The sequence below is a fragment of the Haplochromis burtoni genome, unplaced genomic scaffold, assembly GCF_018398535.1.
Source record: "Haplochromis burtoni strain Fernald_Lab_line unplaced genomic scaffold, NCSU_Asbu1 Contig_126, whole genome shotgun sequence".
NCBI classification, from domain to species: Eukaryota; Metazoa; Chordata; class Actinopteri; order Cichliformes; family Cichlidae; genus Haplochromis; species Haplochromis burtoni.
The window spans coordinates 1,182,271-1,193,774 of record NW_024582487.1 but is presented as its reverse complement, the minus strand read 5'-3'; the positions used below and the strand labels follow the sequence as shown (position 1 = coordinate 1,193,774).

Here is an 11,504-nt window from a genome sequence, read left to right as displayed (position 1 = left end):
GACAAAAATGTAGTGAACATAACTGTAGTGTTTGGGAGGAGAGTCAAAGTGAAGAAAAGGATATGAGATTTGTCCAAGCTCAGAATCATTACAGTCTAAGTACTCACTGATCAAAATATGCAGACCCACAATTGTATCCTGGGCTGTAGTGTTCCCAGACCAACACCAGTAAAGGCCAGCATCTTCAGCAACAATGTTCCTGATGCCCAGGGAGCAGTTACTGTACAGACTCAGTCTGGCTGCTTGAGCTGAGTTCTCCATAATAGCGCCATTCCAAACCATTTCTATTGTCTCAGAGTTATCTCTGTTATAAAACCACGTAATGATGGAGCATGATGAGTTCAATGAGGATGTGTTATCACAGGGGAGAACGACATCATTTCCTGGTGTGTAATAAACATCGATGTAGGTTTCACTGATGCATGCTGCAAAGAAATAAACATGTTTATTCTACTTTCTTTTTTCTTTGAATTCATGTATTTACCTATCAATCAATACCAAGAAACAGGAAACTTAAATGTTCATTTTTTTTGCCCACAGCCTATAAGATTAATAGGAACCTCTCATACTCATGCTAATTTGAACTTTCTTTTTTTTTTCATAATCATTTCTGTGATGTAGGTTACGTTCCTTCACTTATTTTTCTGACTTTTATTTGAAGGCTTAAGTTAGGGTGGCATGATATTGTGATCATCAGCAATTGCTACATTTCAAATGATGTTATATTGCTAAATTATTTTCAGCCCCTGAAAATAAGGGGACCATGTATATAAAACCTGTATGATGTTGGTATATCTCATAGCAAGAAAGTCCTGGGTTTGAATCTGCTGGCCAGCTCAGGTATTTCTCTGTAGAATTTAAGAATTACAGCCATTTATAAATATGGTCCCCTTATTTTGAGTTAGTGAAAATAATTGAGCAAACTAACATAATTTGAAATATAGCACTTGTTTTTAACATTTAAAAATTCTTTGCAGTCAATGGCTGTCTGAAGTCTAAAGCCCATGGACATCAACAAATGCAGTTTTTCCTCCTTTGAGATCCTCTGCTAGTCCAGCCTTCAGTTGCTTTTTGTTTGTGGGTCTCTCTGCATTCAGCTTTGTTTTTAATAATGGAAAAATATGCTCTGTTGGGTTGAGATCAGATGCCTGACTTGACAAATGAATAACGCTACTGTGGCAGGATGTGGTTTGCAGCTCAGCTGCAGGGGAGGGGTGGAGTAGTGCATTCAATGGACAGTGCCAGGGAAGGCCTGCTGGCGCAGTTGATTTTCATCATCCTAACCACACCTTCCCTATTTCTAGTAGTTGCTGGGGCCTAGAGGAAGAGGCCCCAGCAACTGCTGGGGTTCTGGTAACGAGTGTTACAGTGGTGCCCAACTTCCAGGTGTGACATGTCAAACCCACAGGTACCGCAGCCAGTTCAGGTGGCCCAGATGATGGGCAGATGCAGGCAGTTGTGAATGGGAGGCAGCTAGAGGACCTGTAGGTCAAGACTGGGCGTGGACACTTCCACCAGGAGTGCCCATTCATGGAAGCCAGCCATGTGTTTGGTGTTGCTGAAGTCCCAACAGACTCCCTGGCTCAGGAGGCACGTACAGGGATCCAGTAAAGTCCCAAGGGGGTACACGCCAGGCTATTGTTGACACGGGCTGTACACAGACCCTTGTCTAACAAACGCTGGTTCAGCCAGGGAGGTTGGAGGCTGAGTTGGTGGAAGTTAGATGTGTGACATACCCAAATATCCCATAGTGCCACTGCAAATTAAACATAAGGGCAAGATGCATAGAGGAAAGACTGTGCATCCCTTAATTCTGGGGACAGACTGGCCAGGGTTTAATAACCTGCTGGGGCAGTGTGCGGGGATGCATGGCAGTTGTTGGTTTCTAAAAGCCGCCAGAAAATGATATCGCCGTCGGCTCTAAAACTCCATGGCAAGGCATATGGGATATGAAAAAACTCAGGTGGACTGGCATCTCTACTGCACGTTTTACCATAATTTTGGGTTGGTGCGATTAATGTACATAAGTTTAAGGATATAATGGTTTCATCTGTTGAAAGTTTTTTTTCTGAACTGTGCATGCCCTTGAAGTTTTTACCAGCTCTCTGACAGGTTTCTGTTTTTCTGCCTAATGATGTCCTCCATCACTTCCATTCTTCTATTTGGGCCTCATATTTAGAAATCCAGTGGAAAGCAACAGATTGAATCAAATTAATATATATTATTTGTTTTATTCGTCATGAGATACAAAAGAAAGAAAAAAGTCTCCCCCGGCCATGAAACCACTTGCCAGTCAATTGTACAATTGCCTCTACAAAGCCTCTGAAAGTGTAAAACAGCTATGATTTCTGAACAGTTAATGCACAATTTTTATAAGATGCCTTTAAATTAAAGCCAAAAGTCAGCATTGCAATCACATCTTGACTGTTTGAATTAAAATCCACTGGTACTGATGTACAGAGGCAAAACTACAAAAATCTTATCTGTCCATAAAGTTCTTAACTCTATATCGTCCCTATCAAGACCTGTGAAAAGATCAGTGTTTTTCTAGTAGCTTCTATCCTGTCATTTGCACCTCTCAGCCAACTGAAGATGTAAACATTATTCTAACAATGATATGCAGATTTCATTCTATAATTAATAATTAATAAACAATAGAAAAAAACAGTAATAAACAAGAGAAATATGCTGTATATTCAACTAGAATGAACACTTAATTGATTGCTATGTGCATAGCAGAATCTACAGTAGCTCTGCTTTGTGTGAAGCGCTGGATCATAACCTTTTCAGTTTTCTGTTGCGGTTAAAGTCAATGGAATTGATCAAATTAAGGTCCAAAATCTAAGAATACAAAGATGTTGTCATTTTGTGTTGGCAATTGATGATAATTTTCCTCATAGCTACAACAATTTAAATGTTCATATTTCATAGCAACATAGTCAAGCACAAAAGTAAGAAAAGAAAATCTGAGTAATTACCTTCAAACTGAAGCATAAAAATCAGGATTGTTAATAGTGAAGAAATGTGTTGTTGCATCTCTCTCTACAGGCTCAAATTAGGCTCTCTGGCACAGAAGAACAGAAGTGATAACATTTCCTGTTCCTGGTTTCCTGGTTTCAAAACTTGTGAAATAGTCCCATTCGTCACCCAATGTATCTGCACAGTTTGACGGTATGTATGAATCTGAATGTGGGTTACAGTCCCTGGCATTGGGCACTTTTTTGTTTGATCTTACTGCTGTTCTTGTGCTCTACATTCATTTATTTTTTTATTGTTTGAGTTTTCAATTCCCATTTTGATTTTGTTATTTTTGTAACAGTAATTTCTAATGATACTGTTGAGTCTTTGTCTGTTTTACTGTCCATGTTTTACTCTTCCTGCTCTCTGCCTCATCTTTCTCTGTTCTGTAAAATTAGCTTTGTGTCTTTTCTTGGTAATTATAACTGGACTTGCTCTCATACTGCTTTTTACTACAAGCCACCAATTCAAATAGGCCTTCAAGCACTTTTTCTAGCAGTCACACACACTCACGGCTACATCCAGGACAATTAGGAGATCAAACCTAGTCAAGAGCAGATGGAACCTGGGACTGAACTACTAATCTTAGAGATCTCTAATTGTTAGAGAACAGGTTCTACTGCCTGAAATCAACAGGTATGTGTGGCGGCGGTGTGATCTCTGGCTAAGCTGCAGGGGAGGATTGGGGCAGTTAAGCTCAAGTGGGTGGTGCCAAGGAGGCTGGAGGGACAGGTGGCGATGATTTTCCTAACTAGTTTCTCCCTTTTTATATAGTGAAGCCAGAGGCTAGAGGGAGGGGTGTTCGCAGATGACTAACTCAAAAGTTGGTGAACAGCGTGCCGAAACATAAAGCCACATGTGTGTTGCTTCAATAAACACTCCTCAAGTGAACAGCATCACAGTGTGTCGGGTCAATCTTTACAGTGTGATGTCATTACCTACTGACCAATCAGTTATCACAAGTTACCATGGTGGTTTTCCCCTCGTCACCGATAGAACTTATTGTCTTTTCAAATCTAAGGCAATTTGCCTTTTTAAAAATGTATTTATAGCAGCGACTTGCACATATTAGGTAGAATTAACCAGCTTATTTATTCTACCTAGAGGTGTGTAATGAGCTATGGAATCTGTGGTCTCTGTTCATCAGTGTTTAATGGATAAAAATCATCTAATCGTTATATATAACCTACCTATGAAGACTGGTGTGTAGTGAGTTTCCATCATCACATTGTTTTCTTCAACAATCTGGCAGGTGTATCGTTTGTTGTGGTCACTGTGAAGCTTCACTGTTAGAAGTGAAATGCATGTGCGTCCAGTGTATCTGACTTTATTAAGCAGCACAGTTCCTGTGTCATCCACCCAGCGGATGCTTATCTCGTCACAAGGGAGGCTACTGAGTCTGAACAAAGAGCACTTTAATGTGATGTTTCCATTCATCTGTAGGTCGGGGTTTGATGGAGATGCTGAAACTGAAAATGAGTGACGACAGTTACCTCAGCATTAAGAAAAAAGTGGAATGTGAATTTAAATGCAAGTTCTTTAATTTCTTCTTACTGTCACAGGTTTACTGAGTGATTGTCCTGTAGAAAAAGTACTTTTGCACATTTAATATATGTAACTTTCATCCAGATGTTACTGTAAAATCTTGCTCCTTTTATTGCATAGGCATATCGAGTTAAAGCTCAGACTCCACCAAAATGGATTCATTCAGTTACTCCAAATATGCCTAATGATGGATTAAAATCAAGGCTGGATCCCTCACAGAGCCTGTGGGGATGATGGATGTTTAATCCTTAGTGCGGAGTGTCATGCACAAATTTGTTTTTGAGGGAAAGGGCCTCAGAGATTTTTTTTTTTTTTTTTTAAAAAGGATATTAATGACCATGATACTCTGCAAAGACCGAAATCATTTATGTTCAAGTACTCACTAGTCAAAATATTTAGATAGACAGTTGTGTCCTGGCCAGTGGTCCCCTCAGGCCGACAGTTGTAAACACCAGCATCCTCAGTAGTGATGTTGTTGATGCACAGAGAGCAGTCACTGTGAAGACTTAGTCTGGTAGCTTGGGTTGAGTTCTTAACATCTCCATGATAAACCACCTGTGTTGTCTGAGATGGCTCTCTGTTGTAAAACCAGGTAACCATGGAGCACGTATCAGGCACCTTGTCACAGGGCAAAATGACATAATTTCCTGGTCTGTGATAGAGAAAGTATGGTTCACCACTGATTCCTGCTGCAAAGGAAAGGAAAGTTTCTGTGATGAATGACACGCATCATCCATCCTCTTCCCCGCTCACCCGTCCTTTTCAGGGTAGCAGGAGCCCATCCCAGCTGTCTTAGGGTGAGAGGCAGGGTACACCCTGGAGTGGTCACCATCAGGGTTAACACAGAGAGACAGACAACCATTCACACCTATGGGCAATTTAAAGTGACCAGTTAACCTAACTGCATGTCTATGGACTGTGGGAGGAAGCCAGAGTATTCAAACTCCACACAGAAAGACCCCAGCCTGATGGTGGAATTGAACTCGGGACTTTCTTGCTGTGAGGCAACAATGCAAATGCAACTAAACAAATAATGAACGTAGACCTTAACATTTGCAACATGCATACATAGTGCATGAGTTCTTATATGAATAACTTTCAATGATATCTAACTTTACTGTACATCTCATGTAATCCAAAATCAAGACTAATTAAAAATAAATTCTACATAAAATTGAGAATCACTCCAAATATAACTCAGTCATTATTACTATTCTTTTTTTTCTCCCAAATACTGGCTACTTTTTAAAAACTGTTACTGAAGCTTATGAAAGTGGCATCTCTTTATCATTTCTGCAAAATTATTCAAAGAAATTTAACATAAACTGTCATGGCATTGCAGGATAGAGGACCCAAATGCAGACCCACGGTGACAAACTTTAGAAACACAAAACAACCTTTTATTTTGGCCTAGCATCATGAAAAAAAAGCAGATTTACCTTCAAACTGAAGCACAAAAACCAGAAATAATTTCCAAAGAGCCATTCTGCACCATTCCCTGTCAGCAGGCACACACTGTGAGGTATTTCTCTTTCTTTATGTTGCTGCTGTTTTGTCTTTGAGCTCATCACACGCCACCCATTCTGTCATGAGTTTGGATTTCTTCACATCCGTGTCTGCAAATAGACAACACGCAAGTGCTTTCAATGAAAGACACTGCTAACAGGCTGTTTGATTTATTTGCTCTGACAGTCTTCCAAAATTAAATATATACATCAGTATCATTTACCCAGCTGAGTACTGTGTTGTGGTTCAGTTGTGAGGAACTGTTGCTAGTGCAAAATTTTTCTTTGCATAGTTTGTTATTTCTGTTTCCTTTGTTTATTGTCATTTTGGGACTGCCATCTCCCCTTTTTCTTTTTCCTATATATTTTTATCAGCACCTTAAGCTTAACCTAAAAATAAAATCAGTTGATTTGAATCTGGACTTGTTGACTTGTTTCCCCATTTGTTTCCCCATTTGGACATCTAATTGTTATTCCTCCTCATAGTTCTATGATTCTGACATGACACTACACACTGTGGACGCTGAGGAGGACAACCCGAGTAATGACGGAGAAGGAATTAATTTAAACAGGAACTAAGAACTAGAACTTAAGTAACAGAGGCACTCTACACTGAACATCGGAAACTCAATATTCTGCAAAAATCAAGAACAAGTCAACCAAGCTCAAACACCTAGGTCAAATACCCAGGACCATGAGGAGAACAATTTAATTTATGGATGACTTAAACTAAAAAATTAAATAACATGTCAAAAACACTCACACACACAATTATACAAAAACAACTTTTTACTTCTTTAGTTGGATGAACTCATGTATTTTACGGTAATGCTGCCATATTTCATGTTTGTATGTATTTGAAGCTGACAAAGATGTAGGGTTATGTTTATCTCTGACAACAGCAAGCTTAAATAAAAGCAGTGACATTATGAGATGTTTTATTTCCTCTGATTTATTTTTGGTAAGTTTAGCTGATGATACTGTAGAAGCCGCTGGAGTCACTTTCTACCTTTGTCTTCACTGCAGAATAAGTCACCGCTTCCTCCTTTTTAACCTGTATAACAGAAAATTAAAGGATTTAAATAATTCAGACCATAACAAACACTAGAGAGTAGAGTCAAAGGAGCTTGCAAAGATGACCTGGATGACTGAGAACCTTCACAGACACTAGAGAGTAGATTTTTTTTTTTTTTGCTTTTTTTGTTTCTCAAAAAATTCACTGATTCAAATCAAATGGGTTAATGAATAAAATATGAATCTACAACTGTTATATAGCCCAAAAGTAATTTTAAAATGGAATATAAGTAAAAAACAAAAAAACAATAGTTACAGTTTTCCTCAGTGAGGCATTTTGATCAGTGTGGTCAATAGTAGCATAGGTGATGCTGCTCTCTGGCTCATCCTGAAAGCAAACACAATGGTTCAAAAAGCAAAGACATGAATGAAAACTACTTTAGGTTCTATTTCAGACACATGATGATCAAACATAGTCTCAAAAACTAAATGTTAACTTTCAAATAAAGACTTGATTTTGGCTTTACTCTTATTTTAGTAAAATTCTGTATAAAAGGGTGAAACTAACCAAAAACCCTTTTAAAACGTCCACTAAAATCAGTGAAGTCAGAGAAGAGGAATTACAAGCAGGCTGAGGTTATTATGCCATTGTGCCAAAAAAAAGTAATTGTTGTTCCTCAGTTACTCATTGCATCTCAAACCAGCTTTAAACTGCTGCAAAGTGCACCTGTCCACTTAGTCACAGGTATGTATTTTTCCCCTCTCTATCCATACAGACTTTAAATAACAGATGGATGTAGTGTTCTGGTTTTAATGATTTAATATAATGAAGACAGTACCAAGAGAGGATGCTTTAAATGCATGTGATTATGCATAGCAGATGTTGATAGATGTTTGATATATCTGCCACTGTCGATTTGACTTTTGCACACATTACATATCGCATTGGTTTCACCTACAGTACTGATTGTAAAATGCATAAAATTCGACACAACTACACAAGTATTGTTCTAACCTTTTAACCGAACGTTAACGTTACTCTGTCAACAGCCTATTTGTAAATGACCGAGCTAACAGAGCTATACAGAATGAAGACTGCAGTCATCAGTAATGCAGCGTAATGGAATAATCTCCTGATCTTCGCAAAAGCTATAAACAGCGTCCGGAACCCAGTTAAGGTACAAAAAAATCTATTCAACAAAAATAGTGATGCAGTTCAGTCTTTTTTCGCTCAGCCGAACTGTCTCTGTAGCAGAGGCGGAGCCAGACATTTGAAACACCCGGGGCTTAGCCCAAAAGGGTAGTATGCATGTGGGATTTTTTTTTTCTTTTGGGGGGGGGGTAGAAATGACTGAAAGATTAATTGGCTCTGTTTGTCAGTCACCTCTTTCACACGTCACTCACTCATCCAGTCATGCACAGCGGTCTCATGAGGAAACTCAGCTTTTTGATATAAAGTTTTTCTTGTTTTTTAAAATATTTGTTTGAAATAAGTATTCGTAAAAAAACCACGTTATTTGTGCCTCTCCAAATATCGTATTCGGGTTCAGCATACACAGTAATCTGATGAATCCAGGTTTAACTGGAATACTTTAGACAGCAAATTAAGCCAATGAATTATATAAATAATAATTTAATTTATTACTATTTTCATTACTATATTTATTATAGATACATAAACTATTTACCGAGATCAACTGGCCCAAGACTCCTTGAAGTATTTCCTCATTCTAAACAAGAAAAGGGAAGAACACATTGTCATCATATACTGTGGCACGGTCAGCATGTTGCAATTTTCCGAGTGATCAGTGGCAATAATGTGCAAGAAACAAGTTCATATGTAAAGGTTATATTAATATTAAACAAAGGTATTTCTGTTATATCTGAAAACATATCATATATAGTGTGGATCAATATACTTACATGTTTGGGTTGGGTGGGTTTTTTTTGAATGTCTGGAAGAAAAAGTAGAATCAATAATCACAATGTAGAGCTTCTTCGGGGCTGTGGCCCCCCCACACCCTCTAGCAGATCATTACATGAAGGAACTTTTAAAAAAAAAAAACAAGTGCGTCCATGCTCACAGGTGTACACACGGGTGATCACACCCACAAACTACACCCTTTTTGGCTTCTACCTCAACGCACACTGTGTTCTGTTGATCTTACGTGCTGCACAATAATGTTTAATATTTAGTATTTACTGTCATATTCCCATATATCATTGTGATGTTGTTTATTCTATTACTCTTGTTCTCTTCTGCTTGTTTTCTTTTTTCTTTCTCAACAGGTGATCCAGATGATCGATAGATGCATTTTTTTTTTCTGTCCGTTCTGTTGGTTTTTGTCTTTTGCCCTTCTCCCCCGTCCCTCTTCTCAGCTGTTTCTCTTTCCCTCTTTCTTTCTCCCCTTCTTTCCTCCAGTCAAGTCTGTCCCGTATTCAGCAAGTGAAAATAAAATAAACAATAAAAGGTGAATCAAATGGACCATTACGGAAAGGCTGGGATGGTCAGTTTGGTAAAGTAAATCCGTTGGGCATCTTTCTTTGCCTTTAGACAACAATTCTGATGGCAAAAGAGCCAAACGGGACAGGCAAAAAAAACCAAAAAAAAACAAACAATGTAGAGCTTCTTAAATCAATTTTCCAGTGCAAAGTATATTAGACTGAAGTAACCGCAGTGAAAATGTAGCATTTTCACAAGTTAACATTAACCTGCAATTATTGCAGATTGCTCAAAATGGGATAGAGCTCTTGTAATAATATATAATAGTAATAATAATATTAGATGAACTAGATGATAAGTAGATGACCCAAGAATGACCACATTTATATGTACTATAATTACTAACCCTCTGTCACTTTAGCACGCCTCCTGTATTTGATGAAAACAGCAGCGATGACGGCAACCACCAGCACCAGCATCACAGCACCAATGATGATGAAAGCCTTGTTTGGGGTGGAATCTGTCAGAGGATTCAAAGTAGTCAGCATTAAAAGTCTTTCAAAAGTCATTAAAAAGTATGTAATTCACTTTTTAAAAAGTGACTCACTCTTATATCCCATCTTATCTTAATTTACTTTTCTTATTGATGTTATCCTACCTATGAGGACAGGTGTGTAGTGAGCTTCTATCTTCACAGTATTGTTATCTTCAAACTGGCAGGTGTATCTTTTCTTGTTGCCACTCTGAAGCTTCACAGTCAGAAGAGAAACACACGTGCGTCCAGTGTTCTTGACATCTCTGTCCCACAGCACACTTCCTGTCTCATCCACCCAACGCATACTGTTTTCTTTACAAGGAGAGGGATAGTATCTAAACAGAGAGCACTCTAACGTGACGTTTCCATCCTCCTTTGGATCAGTGTCTGATGGAAATGCTGAAACTGAGCAGAGAACACGAGTGAAAACAGTTATGCAAGTTCAAAACATCTGGATTATCTTCCTAAATGTGAGAAACCTTATGAGACATTACAAATAAGTTCTATTTTTCTCCTGGTATTTTAATAGCTTAAATAAGTGATTATCTAATAGTAGTTTTACTCATTTAGAATATAAAATTTGAAATGAATACATAAGCCATGGCCAGATTTACTGCTCTCATCCAATGAAATAAAAACTCTTTTCATTTAAAGACCTGTCTCCATGTTTCAACACGAGAATTTTAATTCCCCAAGAAGGTGATACATTCAATTACATGACACGTGTAGAGGGAAATCAATGCTGTATAATAGTAAGTGTGGTGATAATGGGTGTGTTTAATGCTTAATGTACGGTGTCATTCACAGATATGGATATATGGAAGTCCATGGAAGTCTAAATACTCACTGGTCAAAATATTTAGGTCCACATTTGTGTCCTGATCAGCGGTCCCCTCAGGCCGACAGAAGTATTGGCCGGCATCCTCTGCAGTGATGTTGTTAATACTCAGTGAACAGTTACTGTGCAGACTCAGTCTGTCAGCTTGAGCTGAGTTCTTCTCAACAATTCCATTATGAACCATATTGATTGTCTGAGACCCGTGTTTGCTGTAAGCCCAGATAACCATGGAGCATGTATCAGGAACATTGTCACAGGGCATAATGACATCATTTCCAGGTGTTAGATACAAGACGTGTTCGGTTTCACTGACGCCCACTGCAAAGAAAAGAGCACATTCATATAAATGTGTATATAGCACACATGGTCATCTTCAAACAAAAAAATGAATAAACTGAGTGCAAGAGGTTTGTCCCCCCCCCTTTTTTCTTTTTAGAATCATTCAATGTCCAAAATATTTCTTTGTATTATACTGAAATGGCTTTGGATTTGTTAGAAGATCACAAATCAAGTTTAAATTTGTTTCCAAACTGAACTCACGCTCATGCCACAATTCTGTCTTCCGAAATATTGACTAATAGGGCTTTGGAGTTGACGTCACGCCGC

At 38.4% G+C, this 11,504-nt stretch overlaps 2 protein-coding genes across 6 annotated transcripts in view; both read right to left on the bottom strand.

Annotated features, from left to right (window-relative positions):
* Positions 1-299: 299 nt before the first annotated feature.
* Positions 300-6,110, bottom strand: LOC106633342 (contactin-1-like). The gene is made up of 4 exons (XM_042224055.1): positions 6,003-6,110; positions 4,947-5,252; positions 2,979-4,487; positions 300-425 (listed from the first exon to the last, which is right to left on the bottom strand). Exons 1-3 carry the CDS (start codon positions 6,046-6,048, stop codon positions 4,183-4,185), a joined length of 657 nt encoding a protein of 218 aa, XP_042079989.1. The 5' UTR covers positions 6,049-6,110; the 3' UTR covers positions 300-425; positions 2,979-4,182.
* Positions 6,065-11,504, bottom strand: part of LOC102306939 — a 12,336-nt gene continuing 6,896 nt past the window's right edge. For 3 of the 5 annotated variants that reach the window (XM_042224053.1, XM_042224054.1, XM_042224051.1), the window contains 6 exons: positions 10,184-10,465; positions 9,932-10,045; positions 9,006-9,037; positions 8,771-8,812; positions 7,399-7,470; positions 6,520-7,122 (listed from right to left, as the gene is read on the bottom strand). In XM_042224053.1, coding sequence (XP_042079987.1) covers positions 7,036-7,122; positions 7,399-7,470; positions 8,771-8,812; positions 9,006-9,037; positions 9,932-10,045; positions 10,184-10,465 — 629 coding nt within the window. In that variant the 3' untranslated portion in view covers positions 6,520-7,035. Of the gene's footprint in view, positions 6,180-6,519; positions 7,123-7,398; positions 7,471-8,770; positions 8,813-9,005; positions 9,038-9,931; positions 10,046-10,183; positions 10,466-10,907; positions 11,305-11,504 lie in introns of those variants that run through there. The other 2 variants (XM_042224052.1, XM_014336032.2) reach the window with 2 other exon arrangements.